Source organism: Microchirus variegatus, assembly GCF_963457635.1.
Source record: "Microchirus variegatus genome assembly, chromosome: 16".
Lineage (NCBI taxonomy): Eukaryota > Metazoa > Chordata > Actinopteri > Pleuronectiformes > Soleidae > Microchirus > Microchirus variegatus.
In genome coordinates, this window is record NC_139817.1 from 16973580 (window position 1) to 16993369 (window position 19790).

The 19790-nt window shown below is 39.5% G+C and overlaps 1 protein-coding gene across 2 annotated transcripts; it reads left to right on the forward strand.

Moving 5' to 3' along the window:
- Positions 1–985: 985 nt before the first annotated feature.
- Positions 986–19601, forward strand: LOC310937892 (PALM2-AKAP2 fusion protein-like). 2 transcript variants are annotated; one of them, XM_083902275.1, is made up of 9 exons: positions 986–1132; positions 7516–7716; positions 8768–9133; positions 9559–9657; positions 9769–9870; positions 10675–12022; positions 12230–12408; positions 14356–14394; positions 15791–19601. In XM_083902275.1, the coding sequence occupies exons 2-9, from the start codon at positions 7627–7629 to the stop codon at positions 15923–15925; spliced, it is 2358 nt and encodes a 785-aa protein (XP_083758401.1). In that variant the 5' UTR covers positions 986–1132; positions 7516–7626; the 3' UTR covers positions 15926–19601. The 2 variants fall into 2 exon arrangements, with proteins under 2 accessions (XP_083758401.1, XP_083758402.1); XM_083902276.1 differs by lacking the exon at positions 14356–14394.
- The last annotated feature ends 189 nt before the right edge of the window (positions 19602–19790 follow it).

Consider the following 19790-nt stretch of genomic DNA (forward strand, 5'->3'; position numbering starts at 1 on the left):
GGTATTGATCAATATCAATACCAACGTTAGATCCATATATCAATATTTTTGGACGAGGGAATGTAGGCAATTCAAAGAGAGACGTGTTGTACATTTTTGTTTTCAGGGTCATAAAAATGTATTATCGATTGCACTGAATTTCGTAGCTGCATTATTCAACCGCCGGCGACACAATATCGCTAACCGGTTGTGTAAATTGGAAGGAAAGTGTTTCCACTTCCATTGCGTCTCCCTTGTTGTTGCATTTGTGAGCAGTGAGAGTGAACCATGACTCAGGTTCAGCTCTGGTTTCCACCGGCCTGATCCTATGACCTGACACACACACACACACACACACACACACACACACACACACACACACACACACACACACACACACACACACACACACACACACACACACACACACACACACGTAACCTTAACCTAGCACTAATAATAATAAAATACACAGAAATGATTAGGTTGTTATTAAAATGTGAATACAACCAGAATATGAGTCCTGATGATGGCTTTATCATCGTGTCCTCCTCCTCTTTTTGTCACTCATCATCTCCTCATCAACTGTTGGGTTCTGACAGGAGCTGCAGGTTAAAGGAGGGGAAAACATGGGGGCAAGAGACAGACACAGGGCTGAGGTGGAGGAGAAGGACTGGTCATACACAGGAAGGGAGGAGCGGGGAGTTACAGGGTGGATGTTGTCCTCCACAGAGGGGTCTTTGTGGGTGAGGGCATCTGGACACACACACAAAACACACTGGGCCCATGACATCACAGCCTGCAGAATAGGCCTCTCCTTTACTGGAGAGCCTCTCCTTTACTGAGAAAGGAGAGGCTTTGTGGAGGAGAGGAAAGAGACGGGAGGGCAGGAAAAGGAGGAGAAGAAGAGTAGGAAAGAAAGGCTTGGCTGGGGGAAAAAGTCCAGCACTCCCACAATCTGGAGCAGGACGGACTGAAGTGAGCAGAGCTGAGTGAGGGAAACAGGGTGAAGCTTAAGAAAAGGAAGCACATCGTTATTGTGTTTTTTTTTGTTTTTTTAATAATTCATGTCATATTATAGGATTATAGGAGGCTCATTTTTGAGAATGACACCATGGATGTACTGATATCACAAAACCTGTAAGAGCAAAAGGTGAGTACTGATCATCTTTATGGAGTTTACAAATCAGTTTATCTATCAATACACTGATTTTAGTCTGTTTTGATGAGGAAAAAAAGAGGAGCAGTAGTTTAACAGCTGTTCTGTTGAAAATAATTCAGTTTGCGCTTCTTCTTTTTGAATCCAGTGTTGGAAAAGCTGTAACTCTCTAAGCTGTTCCCTATTTAGCCACAGAGGGAACTGGATTAACTGTAATGGGAAAAAGGAGGATGTGTCGTAATATAGAAAAGACAGTGTTTAACAAATGTATTGTTTGAGTGGTGATTTTATTTTTGGTGTTGATGTTATCATTCTGCCTCTGTTTGGAATGATGTAACTTGAAGTCAAGCAAAAGTGTCAGACCTGACGGAGAGAGTGTTTGTGTGTATACAGCAGCAGGACAGCAAAAATGTTGACATAAAACACTTATTTTGAGTTTGTGTCACTTTTGTGTTTAAAACAAAGAGCCTGAGTGCATCAGACCATCTGAAGTAATCCTCTTTGAATCGTTAAGAAAGATAAGACAGTAGTCTTGGCCATGTCATATCCACTGATGTGTAAATGCAGTAAAAAGATCACTTTTGTGATAAACTTTTATAGAGACACAACGTTTTTTTAGCAATATTTGAGAGGTTTCTTGAAATGTAGCTGTTTTTTACAGCGATATTTAGGTTTTGCGCATTTCTATGGATAATGGAAACCCAAACTAGTGACAATATTGCTCTCCACACTGGGTTTGTGCTTTGAAAATGGGGCGAACACAAGGAAACTAAACTTTCCTCCTGAGCGGACAATTATGACAGTAAAGCATCTATCTGTAAGGAACAAATCTGTAGTCATTAGCTTAGCCGTTAGCGCCACCCTAATCAAGCGGCATATCCAAATGTTTTTAAAAATATTTTGGTTGAAACATCTTTACTTTTTTTTTGAAAAAGTGATAGTCTAAGTGTCCAACACAGGGATGTCGCCGGGTGACACGAGGTCACCGCTATCATTGTTACACCTAATAATCCACTAGACTCAGTTCGATTGGGGGTTGCAACATTCAGTAAGTTGAGTTTACGTTCAGTTTTGCACTTTAGTGAACTGAAACGAAACCTTTTGAATAACGTATAACGTATTCCCTGAATCAGAATTACTGAAGGAGAAGACGAGACTCATCAGCTCATCTGTTTGTTAATGCAGGACAACTTCTGTTTTCAGGCCTCATAAGAGCAAAAACATGGAGCGGAATCAAATCCCATCGCTCTTGGGTTTTTCCTCAGATTGTCCTCCTGCCTCTCGAGCAGATAAACACTCTGTCAACTCAGCCAATTATGTATTTTATCACTGTTACTCAAGCAGACCCACACTGAAATCATGAATAAGTACACAACAGCACTGTCAGGGTTCTGTGTGGAGCACCGGGGCTCCAGTTACTGCACAGGATCGTATTTAACCAGGAGACAGAGACGAGGGAAACGCTGACTCTGTCTCTCTCTGTGTGTGTGTGTGTGAGTAGACATTTATCATCAGGCTCTTATTTTTTTTACATCTGTCCACAGTGGGTGAGCACTTTAACAGACCACGACTGTATGACGTGGTATTAAAGGAACGTTCGAATTGTGAAACCTGAATGATGGTGTCTGTCAGACGTCGTATGGATTTGTATTTGTGATGTAGTTTTATTTCAGTTTTATTTTCAGTGTTTTGCGCTCGTGAATCCCCCTAAGCGTCTGTGGCATGCAGCCAAGTGTGTATGCTTAAAGTTTGTGTGTGTCCGTGTGTGTATTTTGTAATATTTGTGCATCAGAGTCTAAGTATCTCCAGATGTGATGGAAATGAATTCAGACAGAGAATGAGACAGCAGATGGACAGAGTATTAGACAAGAAACAGTCAGCTGACTCTGACAGACTCACTTTTGTATTACTGAAGACTCTCTTTTGACTTCATTGGCTAATTCTTGATATTACTGACCCCATGCACACAGTTACATACCTGAACTAACTTGTGCGCCTTCTAAAGATATGTACCTATAAAAGAAAACCTCCAGCGCAGCATAAACCAACTCTAGATTAATCATAATGTGAGTAACTGAGCTTTATTTCCAGTTCCTTTTTTCTATTTTGCATTTTTTGCTCTGCTTTTTGTGAAATATATATATATATATATATATATATATATATATATATATATATATATATATATATATATATGTATACATATCCAATTGATAAAATCTAATTATCCATCACTATTGATGTCAGAAACCCAATCCTACCCCTGGTCTCTGATTAGTTCAACAGTTTTAGATACTCATTGTTTTCCCTGAGTGTTTCATGATTAGATAAAAACTAAACTATTATCTCTGTTGTGAAGTTCTGATTTTAGAAGACTTTAACATCCATGTCTGTTGCTCAGAATATTTTACTTTAATACTTTAATCAATTTATTGATTACTAAATTTTTGGCCATTTTTTTTATTTCAGTGCATTGAATGAGAATGTTTCTGGTTTCTTTGCTTAATGTAACATTGAAATCATTAATCATCATGACTTTTAATCTTTAAACTCAGGCTTGTTTCAGGACCTTTTCATATCAGCGGCCAAACTCTTGATCTCCTCCTTTCTCACGGCTTCTCATTAGATGTGTTCTTATGTAAAGAGTGAGTCTGTAACTTTGATCACATCTGTGTCCAACTGTGACTTCCATATAATCAATTCAATAATCAAGCGAACTAACCGTCCAAGATCCAACCCCAGCCTGAACCAAATCCTCTGATCTTACTTCTTCAACCAAATGTACACAGATTCTAAAATTAAAACCTTAAAGGCCTCACGCCGGCTGCCAAGAAACGATTTACCTTCAACTTTTCTCCCTTTTTTGGAAGAAATCTCAAACCACAGCCGATCGTGGTGATCCTGCAGGTCCATTATGTAATGTAATGTACCAAAGTGCTTTACAAAATAAAAGCATGACAGACAAACAGCGTTGAAACAGCATGAAAATACAAATTAAAATATATCACTATCGATGCTGTATATCACCATAAATCAAAATGTCCCAAACATAGACTGAAGGAGACTTGACCTTTAACCCTAACCCTGCCATTCTGACTGTGTAACATTAAAAACACACAGCTGCACAGTTCCCTTCATCGCTTGTATTAAGTTCAGAGATTTGAGGACAGACAGGTATTCCTGGAATGTCTGTTCACCGCAGCGAGAGACACACACTCACACACACACACACACACACACACACACACACACACACACACACACAGACGGACACATTGACACACACCTGCTACAATTACAAGACACACTGATGCACAACTACAATCCCATACACATTACCTCTGCATGTGTGTGTGTGTGCAGCGGAGCAGCATTGCATATGAGACATTCCTGTCCTCTTGTACTGTTTTCCTGAGGCAGTAACAGGATATCCTCCCCCTCTGTACTGTCCTGCTGTTGGACACACACTCCTACACTTACACATTCCAGCACATATTATTAACTTAATCGACTTCAAACTATTTTTTGACAAGTTGTCTGATTTCAGCCTCTTAAATTGGATTATATTCTGGGTTCTTTGCTATTTTTATTCAGATTGTAAGGATGTTATCATTTATAGGTTTGGAATTTTCATTTTGCGAAATCTAATGACCAAATGTATTTACAGATTGATCGATGATTAAAAATGATGATTAGTTGTCACACACATCAATACATATAGTGAATAAATTCAATTTACGTATAAAAAGGCCAGAATGCTTTAGTAAGAATGTAACATACAAAAACAGGAGACCTTACCAGTTAGCTACAGGAGATGCCCATTATAAAATAGTAAATTAATCACAATCACATACTCGCTCAGAAATTCACAAACTAGCTCAGAAAACCTTTTTCTGAAGTCGAAACAGATCTAATAAATGCTGACCTAAGAGCAGTGAAATTAAAATGTCATGGATCTGTAACTTCAGTAGATTTGAACTGCACATCTGCTGCAGTGTTTTCCTTGAAGGGGATGCTTTTATTTTGACGTCTGCGCCACATTTTGGTTTGATGAGACAGTGAAAGACGAGCGGCCTGCATGTGACTTTCAGATGGATCAGCGTGACTCCACTGACTACTGTTCCTTCTCTTGAAAAGTCCCAGCGAGGAAGGAACAGATGCACGAGTAGTGAAGAACAAGAGAGATGAAGTAAAGTTTCAATTAAAAAAAATGTGAGAAAAAAGTGTGATTAGTGAATTAGAAATAACATTTATTTGGAATTGGTTTTAAAAAATGTCTATTCGATCGTTCAGATCTTTCTCTGTAAACCTTCGATAATCAACACAACTGACACCAATAGGGCTCGACCACTTATACTAACAACATATCATTAAGTACTTACAAAGTGCTCTCAGTGGTAATTAGAATCCATTACCAAATCTCCATATAAATGACAAAATAAACAAAACAACAAAAGAATAATAGGGTTATATTTTTGAATTTAGCTCATTAGAGGGCAGGTCCAGAATTAGAGGACAGCTTACACACCATTGCATTTATGATTTTGTATTTATTAATTTGATTTAATCAACAGTTTTGTTGATTAAGATAAAATGTTGGTTATCTGCTTCATTAAATAGGAATGATCTATCGATATTGGTCGACCACTAGACACCAACGACCTTCACGCCTAAATGCATTGATTTGCTGCCATGTAATTGGCAAGTGTTTCCCATGAAGCATTTTTTAAAGTTCTTTCAAGTTTAAAAGTATGTTAAAAAGTGTTTCCTCCCTGTGACTGTGTGTGTGTGTGCGTGCGTGCGTGCGTGCGTGCGTGCGTGCGTGCGTGTAGTAACTAAACAAAGAATGCTCCTCATTAAATCCCCTCACACACACTTAAGCATGTCACAAAGACTGGGGTCAACAGTTCCTCGTGGAGGCAAACACCCTCTGAGTGGACGTGTAATAAGTACAAGGCAGTAAAACCATTTGTTTGTTTGTTTGTGTAGAAAACAGAAAAGACAAAGAAGAGAAAGACTTTCCTCTGGAATGTGTAATTCCTGTACTTCACTGCGTTTTCTAGTGTGTTCTCTGACATAAATCTTGGTTTCTCTCAAATAATACATCACATATACAACACATTTTGGTGAAATCTGTAGCCTATGTTCAGTATTTACTGTTTTATAGATTTAAATCAAGATGGAGCATCTCTACAAAATACCATAGAAATATTAATAATACATTGTAATTATAATATAATATAATAATGTAATGTCTTTACTTTTAATTCTGCTATAGTATTCATACTGGGTAAATGCAATTTGTCATTATTACTTAATCAAACCAGAGAAAACTGTAACAAGACAAAATGTAATGCGCCAACATCTCTTGCATTTGTTCTTTGAATTTTAATACATAACAGTCACAGACTTCATTTTGTTTCTGAGGCTTTTTAGATGGACACTGTGCTGCATTCTGACAGCTTATTTATCTGTTATACAATCAGGGACAACAGGCTTTGTCTCTAATTCAGTGGGGACATTTTAATTTTTTAGAAATCAATGAGAATTGTGTCCTCGAGCCAGCAACTTAATCCAGAGACATATAATGTGAAGAGAAAGTCTCTCACATCCTAAATGTCTCTATAGCTGCATGATGTGAAGTAAACGTTTTAGCCAGTTTTTTCACATATACATATACATATACATATTTTTATACCACACTGGCTAATGAAATAATATAATCACTGGCTAATGAAAGAAAAAAATATATATACATATATTATTAATATTATATTAGGTTGTTTGTGGTCTGTCAGGGAAAGAAAAAGCATATGCATCGCTCCCCCTAGTGGTGGTAACCAGTCAGAACACACTCTGCTGCAGAGTTTTCACTGAACACACAGTACTGCAATGCAGACAGATCTGTGTGCGTGTGTGTGTGTGGGGGGGGGGTGTGTGTGTGTGTGCGTGTGCGTGTGCGTGTGCGTGTGCGTGTGCGTGTGCGTGTGCGTGTGCGTGTGCGTGTGCGTGTGCGTGTGCGTGTGCGTGTAAACACCTTTGTGAGGACCCTCACAAAGGTGTTTACAGTTAGGAGTACAATTTGGTTTAGGTTAGGGTTCGGATTCTGAGAAAAAAGTCAGAATTATGAGCAAATAAATAGAATTCTGACTTTCATCTGAGAAGTCAGGTTGTTTTCCAATTTATATATTTTTTACATTTGGCCCTAATCCTCTTCAGGACTGTGCAATTTGTCTGCATATACCAACCAAATATTCACCCAACACACAAACTATATTATAGTTTGTGTGTTGGGTGAATATTTGGTTGTAAAATGTGTTAATATATTAATCGTTGTTAAAGTGTTTGTTTGTTTTTTGTTTTTTTTGTTGACACAGAAATCGTGGCCGGCAGCCGAGGATGCCAGTGACGCATCGCCGAGAGAGAAAGCCCTGAAGAGCGTCAGTTTCCAGGAATCGGTCAGCGTTATCACTGACACACCTACGACCATGGAAGTGGAGAGCCAGCACATGCAACATGGCTGCCTCCGTAACCGAGGCAACAGTGAAGGCGAGACTCCAGACAATGAAGTGGTTCAGGTACGCAGGTTCTGTTTTATTTAATTAAGTCCAAGGACAGTGTACCTATTTTATATATATATATCTATATATATATATATGTACGTATGTGTGGGATATCACGTGTATATATTGGATATCACGCACTACTCAAGGGCAACAGCATGTGTACTCAGCACAACTCAGTATTCCCAACGGCATTTTCTGAAGAAATGCACATGCTCTAGTTTCTATTAGTTGGTTATGCTGAGTCATCATCTTCTGTCCATTTTTTATCACCATCTCATTTTACAGTTTTCAGCTCCAGGGTTCCTACGCAGTATGGAAAAGTATGGAATTTAATTTGAGATTTGAGTAATTTCCAGGTCTGGTATGGAAAAAGGGACTAATCAAGCTTGGTTACCGTTCGCCGTACAACTGCAATTCTCATTTATTGAATTTTTTTCCATAACTGTCGTCGAGCCAGCAAGTTTTCCAAGGGCTGGCTTCATGAAGAATGAGTGAAGGATTTTAAAACCATTTATTTACATAATAAGCATCTAACAATTGATATTCAGATGTTTAATATTGACTGAAAAATCCCCAGAAAAGTCTGGAAATTTGAGTCTGGAAAATTACGGAATTTTGAAATGGAAAATGTGTAGGAGCTTATTTCAGTAATGCATACATCAAAATGTTTGGGCTTGTTCAAGACACTGTTTGTCCTACAAATGATTTTTGTTTCAGGTTTTTAATACATAGAAATAAATATTCAACATATCTTCAACTTCTCTCACATAGAGAAATTAATTGATTAATTAAAAGTAAAGTTTTTTGATTCAACTCTGCAATAATGTATCAGGATTAAATAAAATTAGTATTTGGATCAAATTTGTATTTATTTATGATTCACCCACTTCTTAATCTGCAGTTTTTTAAATTTGTGAACGTAGTTCAGTGCGAGGACTCAATGTTGCCAACTTTTTTCCTGGAATATGAACAAATTCTCTATTTTAACCACTGAATCTGATATTAGGAGTTTTATAAATATTGTTGTATATTACAGCATTCAGAGCATCTACTGTGTCTACAGGAGATTCGTTATCTGGACCAGGTGTTAGACGCAGCCTCCGAGATGCCCAAAAACGGGAACTCCTCGCCGTCAGAAAACACTAAACAATTCAGTGTTGATGGAATATCCCCCTCCGTCTGCGTGTCCTCGTCCTTCCCCATCGATCACTGGCCCGTCATCGTGGACGGCCAGAGACAAGCGACGACGTTTGTCCACCACAACGACACCGACGTCAGGACCAACGGGAACATGCAGGGGGAGGAGCCGGGGCACGGCCGGGCGAAGTTTGAGCTGAGGGCGTTTCAGGAGGAACGGCGGCCGGCGAAACTGTTCACGCCCGGAGAGGAGCAGCAGGTCAGGGTGACGAGGAGACGGCCTTCAGAGGAGGTAAAACCCGAAAGTCATTCATCCTCTGAAGGTCCAATATGTAAGATCTGACTGGTTTGTAACATAACGTGACTTTAAAAACAATTAATCCTACTTTAAATGTTGTGTTAATTTGTTCTATACCATTATTTGAGTTCCAAAAACCAAGAAACCAAGAAAATATTCACATGTAAGAAGCTAAAACAATCAGAAATCTTGTTTTAATCATGAAAAAAGCTTCAAACCGATTAACGATTATCAAAATAGTTGAGTAAGAAATTATGCAACAGCCGTGGTCAAAAGGTTGGTAAGAAGGTCACGTTTTTCTCTCATAGATAAAGACACAGTAACCATGGGAAGCCACCAAACTGCTGTCGCCGAAAAACGAAAAGTAAATTAAATTCATTGAGTTCATTGAGCTTAAGTTGTTGTCCTGGTTTGTTCAGGTTCAGGAGTTGGAGCGCGAGCGTCAGGAGCTGATCAAAGACCAGGCAGTGAAGAAGAACCCCGGGATCGCCCAGCGCTGGTGGAACCCTCCTCAGGAGGTGGTTGTCCATTCAATTCCCTTCAACTGTTTGTTGCTGACATTATTGATAAATGGCTTATTGACCAACTGACTGACTTGGTACATCTTTATTTATGGTATATCTCTGAAGGTTCCTTTGGAGGATCAGTTGGAAACAGAGCAGCTCCAGTCGTTGAGGAAATACCAGGAGAGGAAGCAACAGAAACAGATTCACACCTATACATACACACAGGTAACATACATACACATCTTTTACATCGTGATTTATGGTTTGCAGCCATGTTCAACTGAAAATCCATAATTGTAAATATGGCCTGTGAAATCATGTGTGTTCAAAATGCAGGTGAAACAAAAGTATTTTGTCAAACTGTCCTCAGGAGGGCGCCATAGAGCTGCCACAGTAGTAACAATACTGTATATATACACACATAGCACTACAGTTCACAAGTTTGGGGTCACCTATACAATTTGTTTGTGTTTTCCATTAAAAGTCACACTTTTATTCATCAAAAAGTTGCAAAATTAATAGAAAATATAGTCAAGACATTGACAAGATTAGAAATAATGATTTTTAATTCTAGATAATAATTTGCCCTTCAAAGTTTGCTTTCGTCAAAGAACCAGCAAAACTGTTCCAAAACAAGGTTTTTCTAATCATCCAATAGCCTTCTAACGCGATTAGCAAACACAATGTACCATTAGAACACTGGAAATGGACCTCTATACACCTATATACATATTCCATTAAAAACCAGACGTTTGCTGCTAGAATAGTCGTTTACCACATTAACAATGTATGTGTATTTCTGATTCATTTAATTTAATTCATTCATTTAAAAAAGTGATTTTCCTTCAAAAACAAGGACATTTCTAATTGACTGCAAACTTTTGAATGGTGGTGCACTATTTTATAGCTTTTATATTATCTCCATTAGGGATTGATTTATCTTTTACAGATGCCTCAATCTAATGAAGCTAAAATCAGTTGTCTTGCTCTGGTGTCGGTTAAAAGCCAGGTGTCTGTTTTTCTCTGCAGCCACAGGTGACCGGTCCACCCACAGTGGTGTCCTTGGATCCAGAGCTGCGAGAGGACATCGTGGAGAAGCAGATCGACTTCTCCGCTGCCAGGAAGCAGTTTCTACAAGCAGAAACCAACAGGAAAGACGTGGCTCCTCAGATCTACACGGCTAAGCCTTTCTCCAAATCCGTAACCAGGAGCAACCAAGTCAGCAGCGACATCATGGCAGAGACCGGAGAAAGTCACGTGACGTGGTCTGACGAAGGCATTGGCGGAGAGTTCACGTGCGCACGAGCCGTGATGGCGATCCTGCCTGACGAGGAAGAAGGGAAGGGTCACTTCCACCTGGCTTTTCACCCAGAGGAGTCTGACTCAGGATTGGACGAGTTGTCTCTCCGCTCTCAGGACACCACGGTGTTTAGCTTGGATAACATCTCCGATAGCGGGGCTTCGCTACCACTGACCCCAGTGTCGCCTCCGACCCCACAGCCCACCACACCAGTCAACGGTCAGAACAGCAGCAGTCCAGTAAATGACGATCTGGAGTACCGCGCCGGGGTTCTCGTCCAAAACGCCATCCAGAATGCTCTGGCTGCTCAGAACGGCGGCAGCGAAGACTGGCAGCCATCAGATTTGGATTCTTCACAGCTCAGCACTCCTGTGTCTCCATCCTCAGCTTCCACGAGCAGTCCATTACCAGCTTGTTTCACCCCAATGTCTTCCAGTGGAACTCCAAGTCTTCAGTCGCCTGTGTCCTCCAGTCCTGCGCTGTCCGAAGATGTTTCCCAGGAGAAATTGTCAGAATCACAGGAAGCACAGATCCAGACTCCTTCTCCTCCTGCTTCTCAGCCTGTCTCACCTCCACAGAGACCCAGAAACGGAGGCCCCAGGATCAAAATCCAGTCCTCTTACGCCCGAGCACTTGCCTCCTCGACTACGGCTCCAGCTCCAGATCCAGCTCTGGCCTCAGCAGCTCCGGTCCCCAGGCCCACCCCGGTCTACCGTCCACCTTCCCCACCAGGCCCAGAGAAAAACGAATTCAGCTACTTCAGCAAGTACTCGGAGGCAGCCGAGCTGCGCAGCACAGCGGTGGCTCCACGAGGCCCAGAGGTGGAGGCCAGTGGGCCGTTCCGCCTGCGCTCCAAGAAGCAGAGAACTCTGTCCATGATCGAGGAGGAGATCCGAGCGGCTCAGCAAAGGGAGGAGGAGCTGAAGAAGCAGCGGGAGACGCAGCCGGCAGTCGCCGTGCGAGACAGTCAGGGACAGATGAGAACGGGTGTGCGGAAAACCACCACCACACCTGCAGATAAGATGAAGAGCAACAGCCTCCCATCGAGACTCTCCCTGACGACGAAGACAGCACCAGGTGAGTGCAACTTCTCAAATTTCATTTTTATCAGAAAGCGGAACTCTTACCACATTAACAATGTATAGAGTGTATTTCTGATTCATTAAATGTTATATTCATTGAAAAAAGGTGCTTTTCCTTCAAAAAGGACATTTCTAAGTTACCCCAAACTTTTGGTCAAATCCCACAAAAAAACTTAAGGTAACTCTTTGTGCAATTTCGCAGGAAAGATCGAAAAGATTCGACCTGCGCCACCGGTCTCACCCTCGCCATCCGACGGAGCCTTGTCTGACGCCGGCAGCGAGGACTCGGTCGGCTCGCGGCCCAGAAACTTCATGCAGACACTCATGGAAGACTATGAATCACACAAGGTGAAGAGGAGGGAGAAGCTGGAGGACAACAGTGTGAGTATTCACAGCTGACAATGACTCATCAACACAGAAGTTGGTCAGATGTCTGTGCTTCGAGGATTTTAAGAAAAAACTAAAAAGGTCATGAGAATCAAAATAACACTATGGTACAACACTGTAACTAGAGATATTTTTGTGATTATTTTCATGGATCTCAGAGCCGCATAATACACAGTCATTATAAAACCTGCAAATGAGTAAAAAACTATTATAGCTATCAAAACACAAATTAAAGTGAAAAAAGTCTCACGTCTTGTGAGGTGTTTAAATTAAAAAACGCGACAATGTGTTAAAGTTTGACGACACTGAGAGGCTCCATACCACGCTGGGTTTTTGATTATCACCAGATTTTCTATTCATTCCTGTAAGACATTACTTTGCAGTATTTCACAATTTTAGATGTCATGGTGACACAAAAAGTGAAGAAAAGCATACAATATGTTTTTTTCTCAAAGCTGTATGACAAAAATGTAATAATACATGCAGTTATATTTACAATAAAATGACATTTTATTAAAGCGGACCTTCTAATTAACGCTGTTTTTTAGTCTGTATCTGCGTCATTACCTTGTTTATGAAGCCCTGAAGTTTCTCAGCCACTGCTGAGAACGCTGTGTTTTATTGTAATCTTGGGCTCAGCGAGATCTCTGAAAATCCCGTTATAGTTACGTAAACACGGGTTCTAACAGATCCTCCTGCTCCGGGCACTAGTCCGGACACATCCGGTTGCGCACATTGAACCGCAGAAGAAGAATAACATCCGTTGTGTAGGTGTTTCACGAGCGACAGTGTCTTCTGACTCTGGGTCTGACTCCGGGTCAAAGTCATAAAAGGGACTGCGGCGGGGAGTCGTGAAGAAGCTATTTTTAATCATTGTTAAAACAATGTTTTGATAATGAGGAGCAGTGCATCCACCGTTCCAGAAGGGGGAGCTGTGCTTCTGAGAGCGGGTGTGCTAATCCGTCACTTCCAGGTATTGGCCAATCACAAGACAGTTGGGACAGCTCTTGCTGGCTGGGCACAGCACAGTCTGTCTTGGGGGTGAGATTTCAGTCTGAAATATCGCGGCTGAGGAACAGCGTCAGAAAAGAGGATTTCTATCAGATTGTTTACAGCAACTAAGAGGTTTTTGACCATAAAAACAAGTTAATGTATGTAAGTAGACCTCCATAACTAACATATATGTGCAACAGGACCACTCTATGGGAGCTTTAATTTTTTTTCCCTTATTTACACTTTCTTAGACACTAAATTCCCAAATATTGAAACGTCACATAGAAATCTGCAATAAAAAAAAACAACATAATAAAGCTTCTCCTTTAGCTTCTGTTGTCAGAAGACAGACAGAGAGAAAATATTTCAAAATGTTCCTCAGTGTTACTCAAATAACAAGAAAAAGTAAAGTGAAAGTAGCTCAGAGGGAGTCAACCGCAGTTCATGAATCCCTGCGCCTGTGACTCACTGACATGAGCTAATACTGTACAACACCAGAGACCAAAGGGAAATGCCCAGACTGAAACCTGACATGAACCTGAAACAAAGTCAGGGACACACAACATCTCCTTTTAAGTGGGTTTTTTTTTAAAGATTTTTGGCATTGGTCGAGTTAGTGATAATTAGTGACATTTTTAGCACATATTTTAAAGCATTTATACACTTACACAAACATTACTTACAATTCCAGCCAATAATTCCTCCTCCTAAAATGTGGCACACTGGACCTTTAATTTCAAAATAAAGGTTTAAAAAAAAGGATGTTCAGGTCCTGTATATTCTCAGAAATCACATTTACAAAAAACACTTTGTTTTCAGTATTTCTCACTGATTAAATCCTGAATGGAGCTGTCCGTGTTGTTGTTTTTGTTGTTGTTTGTCCATGATGACATCACACATGTTGACATCTGTGTACTGTTGCTTCTCTCCTGCCGCTCGCTCGCTCAGTACGCCCGCTTGTTGCTGGCTAATGAGGTAACCACTGAGGTACCTGTTCACCCGTTCACCTGTCCACACACACACACACACAGACCTGGGCCAAACACAATCAAATACACTCATGTGTACATTTCTGCACTGTGTCTATTTCCATACAGCTGTAATATCACTGTGTCAACTCTACTTTTATACAACATAAACGTTTCTATCTCAGTGGAAAAGCTTCACATTCTGGATGATTGTTTGGTTACATGAGTCTTTTCACTCATTCTTCTACAGTATGTTTGAAACCAGTGCAGAAAATGATACATGGGGAAGTATGAAGTGGTGCCAGGTCTCACGGTGTTGTTGTTCTGCTCTGTGGTGTTGGTGCTGCATGTCCACTGATTTATGTGGGTGTGTGAGTGTGTGGGAGTGTGTGTGCGTGTGTGACCTCAACTTTAAAACACCTTAAAATGGAGTACACAAACATTTACACCTATAGCATCTGTCCAAATGTATTAAACAGCTATTAAATGACATAATTTTAAATAAAAGTCAATATTTACAAAGAATACATTTAAAAATCAGATCAATTTAATACATTTTATGGGTAAACACACATTATCTCAGTTAGGGCATACACTCTTAGAAATAAAATTGCTAAGTAGAACCATATAAGTTCTTCGGCTTGTCCTTGTCCCTTTTAAAACCCTTTATTCAGGAAAGGGGTTTTAAAAGGTTCCTTGGATCAAAATGGTTCTTACTGGAAGATGACTTTTATTGTGATGCTAATATGACTCGCAATAATTTTTTATATTTAGGAAAGTTCCCATTGAGCTACAAGATCTTTTCTTCCAGGGAGTTCCTGGTCAATATTCACAGCACAAATAGTGACACAAATGAGACAATTCCTTATGTAAAACTCAAAAAACTGAATGTAAAAGTTAAAATGAGGTTATTAAAAGAGAGCTATAATAAAGTAAAGTGGAAGATCCTTAATCCGAACCCCTAAATAATTAAAAAAGTGTAGTGTCCACAATGTTAATGTCTTTGTGTTTTGAGAATATTGGTCCTGGAAAGTCCGGTTTGGTTGTTAGTGTCTACCATTATTTGCCATAATGTCAGATATTAACACTTAAAACACACCACAGAATTTACTTCACCTTCACCCTGAATCTCCCCCATCCTTGTTTTTAAGGGCGTGTGATTGTGTGTTTGTGTGTTTTACTGTCAAATGGTGCAGGTGCTCTTCATTTATGGTGGTTGATTTGAACAAAAAGGGAAACATCTTTTCTTGCAGGGTGATTAAACCAAGCGCTCCCTCAGCGTTTGACAAGCACTGCATGTTTTTATTAAAGTCACAGTGGTGTGGGGTTGTTTTTTTTGTGATTGAGCTTGGAAAAAACATGGATTCAATCGAGTTGGTAGTGAAATTAGCTGATTTATTGTTTGTTTTGGTCAGGTTCTGGAGGCCACGCGCGTCACACGGAGGAAAAGTGACATGGCGCTGAGGTGGGAAGCCGGTATCTATACTAACGAGGATGGAGTGGGAGAACAAGAGGAAGGAGAAGAGGAGGAGGAGGAAGAGGAGGAGTAAACATCTCCTATTTTTTAAGAAGACGGTAAAAAGGATTGAAGGAAGGAGAAAGAAAGGAAACAGTATTTATTTTACGAAAAGTATTCTGACGACCGCATCGTCGAGGATTGAAGATTTGAGCATGTTACTAAAGACTAAAAGCATGACGTGTTGAAGTGAGATTGAAGAGGAAGTGATGGAAGAGACACTCTGGAAGGTTTTTCACAAAACTAGAGTCGGTTGACGCTGAATGACTGAAGTATTCAGAGAATGTGTTTTTTTCTAATCAAACTAAGGGGTTTTTACTTTGACAGATTTGACTGAGCCTTGATGGTGTCGGGAATGTGCGTTTTAATAAGTTTCTCTGAAGGTCCAGTGTGTAACATTTACTGTCGGAGGGATTATCGACTAGAATATTCTACTCGTACGTGTGTTTCTCCTGGTGTTTAATTGTGTAAAAATAGAGGTAAAAATTGGTTTATGTAGTTTCAGAGTAAGCCTTTAAGGCACATGTGTCAAACTCAAGGCCCGGGGGCCAGATGTGGCCCGCCACGTCATTTTATGTGGCCCGAAAGTGATTAATTGGTCTTAAAAATCTATGTTAAAATAGGTCTATGCTGCTTTAAGGCATGCCTTGACCATAAACTACATTTCCCACAATGCATGGCGATTGTGTTACCCGCAAAGTGACAGCAACGCCACTAGATCGGAGTGTATCATTGTATATGCATCATGCGACGAGTGAAATTGAACAAGTAATAAATACAGAAAGTTATTTAGCAATATGTTACCTTTATTTTACATTATATTTGGTTACATTTAGTTACATTTATTCTGTATGACAGTTACATCTGGCCCTTTGAGGGTAACCATTATGCTGATGTGGCCCTCAGTGAAAATGAGTTTGACACCCCTGCTTTAAGGCAAGGGTCTTGCTTAATGGAGGCGGCCATTTCGTGCCGCCACTGACGTCCATTTCACATTTAAATTTTTTTAGCAAAGCAACTAATTCTGAAAGAGGACTGGCAGAGCGAATGGTATGTGAAGGCCACTGTAGTTCCCTGTCGCATTTGGACGAACGTAGACCGCAATCTGCAGTCTCACCAGTAGATGTCTCACACACTGGACCTTTAAAAATGTGAGAAAGAGAGAGTTTTTTTGTGCGTAATTTGGGAATTTGACGACACTACGGGAAGCATGTGATGTTTGGTTGTTTTTTTTGCCCCACATTTTTGTTTATTCCTTTCACGCTTTCACTGCGTTAAGTCCAATCATAAGTGCCGGTTCCACAGAAGGTGTGCGACTTTGCCTCAGAGCCACTAGTCGTTTGAACGCATGATACGTATGATGTATTTTTTACCTTCTTTACCTATCGTCGTATTAACTACACTTTGAGTAGTGTTTAGAAGAAAAATATTAGCTGCCACATTTGATAGATTCTCCGTAGACTTCACGGAAGTGAGCGTAACTGTAGGTCGTGGCTGTGTCACTTCACTCAGTGTGTAATGAAAAGGGCTGGGTCCGGGGATTTTATATTCTTTAAAAAGAAATGAAGAGAAATCACTTATATTACTTTCGCTGTCGTCGTTGACCTGTGCTTCTTTCTTGGTTCAGAGAGCTTGTTTTTTTAATGTATTATACTAAGGTAGGACTGTGTATTTGATATATTATGAACATGTAAAGTTGAGGTTTTTTTTTTTGCCATCTGTCAACTAAACCTCGCGAGCTGAGGATAAAGTTTGGTGAGAAATATTTAAAGAAAATATGATTTTTTGTGTGTGTGTGATAACCAAAACAGTCAATGGTCAACCTTAGTTCTTATGTCTATTTTAAAAAAAAAAGAAAAGAAAAAAAGACTGATAGTGTGCATGGCATTTGATTTACTTCCTAATGTAAAACAAGCACAGACAAACAGAGGACTTGTGGTTTGTGTCTTTATAAAGTATTATGAGCTTTGATGATGAGGAGGATGTGATACTATTTTCCTGTGTTTTCTGATGATACTGTGGACCATCCTGATAGAATCCATGGAAAAACAAAACTGTCACCTTTGAGACTACAAGTCTAAGAGTGAAACGTAGAAAAGTGTCAATGTGGACTTTTAATACAGTGTTTTGAAAGCCTTTGACATTTCTCTCTCAGTATTAGAATGTATTTGCCCCTGTAAACCAAAGGTTACACTGAAAAATGTTTTTTCATCAACGTTTAAACAATAACTTCAATTGTTGACACCTAAAGAAAACTAATGAACTAAAATAAATTCATTCAAACTAAAGGAAGTGAAACAAAAGTAGAAATATGACTTTTATTTCAGTGTTTCTGGACAAAATCAAGCCTTTAGTATTAAATATTATTGTCCCTGTAAACCAAATGACTTAAATTGGTGACATGTAACAAACTAAAATAAGTTCATTCAAACTAAAAGGTAGAGAGTAGAAATGTGACTTTTATTTCAGTGTTTCTGGACATTGTTGTCCCTTTAAACCAAAGTGTACACTTAACATAACACAATAAATAAAATCTTACTCTTAAAAATGACTTAATGAATTAAGTTAATTCAAAGAAAATTGGAAATGTGAGTTTTGATTTTCCTCACCAAATGGGAAGTTTTAAAATGATAAAATTTGCATTTTTAGATGACAGCTCGCTCAATTTAGTTTGAATTAACTTCGCTCAGTTACCAATTTTAGTATTTTTAAGTTCCTTATTAGTGCAGTTTTTCCTGTTCAAGTGTCCTTCAGTCTTTAGTCCTTCATCTGCTCACGTATGCCAAAAAAACAAATAAAAAATACAAAATGTATATGAACTTACAGAAAATATAAAAAAGTGCAGAGCAGGACCATATACTTCTGTGCTTTATTTATTCAGTTATGAGTTTGAAGTTTGTCTCTGTGAGAAAACGTGGTGCCACCCTTTTAACTGAACAGAAGTGAAAACCAACGACTTCTGCCTCTGTGATGAAATCATTTCCCCTTGAAACAAAGAATCAACATACATGTTCTTGGTTTTTTATACAAACCTTTAATAATATATATTTTTATGGGGGGGGGGTGTTAAATGTAACGGAAGTGTCATTGAAGCAATAACTGATGGAACAGAAGTGCAGCGTTGCTGATTTGAGATTAATGTTGACACAAGACGACAAAGCGTTTTTTCCAGGAAGAGGAACGGGATTAAAGCTGACTAAAGATGTTTTAAATTAAAGAAAAGCACTCGTCATTGTTGTTTTCTGGTGGGAAATATAAGATTTTAGTCGTAACATGAGCTTTTGTTTTCATGAAACAGGTCGTGTCTTGAATGATTGTTTTTACTGTGGCCTAATCTGCTTTAGTCAATCAATCAATCACTCCAAAATTACGTTTAATTACAGCACCTAGTTTTACACCACAGTAAGTGTTGCACACAAACACTTAAATAAAAAACACTATCAGACATGGTGGACACTATAGGAGCTATAATTGTGTTGTTTATTATAATAATTATTATTACTATTATGCTTTTGTTGTTTGAATTGATGGTGCAGAGACGATTTATTTATCATTTGAAATGCTGGTGTTGCCTGTTGTGACGCCTGTGACGAAGCGATCCTGTCAATCATGTATGCGAGCATAACCTCTGACCCCCCCATATTTTAACCACTTGTACTTGTACTCATACTCTGCTTTGTTATTTTATAGCACATGTACGGCTCACAGTTATACACCTACTATATGAATATTTTCTCATTAAAAACAAAAACATGGAGATGTCAGACGTCTGAGTGGTTCATTCTCTTATTTTGTTAAAAGTAGAAAATGTGTTTCTCACATCAGTCTAGGATCGCCTCTGTCTATAGCTCCAGTACCAGAAATTTTACCTGGAACGCCGCCTCTGGATGCTTTTCCAA

Bases quoted from the DNA above. Each gene is read 5' to 3' on its own strand.
- LOC310937892 (XM_083902275.1), top strand. From the start codon at position 7,627: ATGGAAGTGGAGAGCCAGCACATGCAACATGGCTGCCTCCGTAACCGA. The intron at 9,134-9,558 runs GTAAAACCCGAA...TGGTTTGTTCAG, and splicing joins GGAGACGGCCTTCAGAGGAG to GTTCAGGAGTTGGAGCGCGA. The intron at 9,871-10,674 runs GTAACATACATA...TTTTCTCTGCAG, and splicing joins ACACCTATACATACACACAG to CCACAGGTGACCGGTCCACC.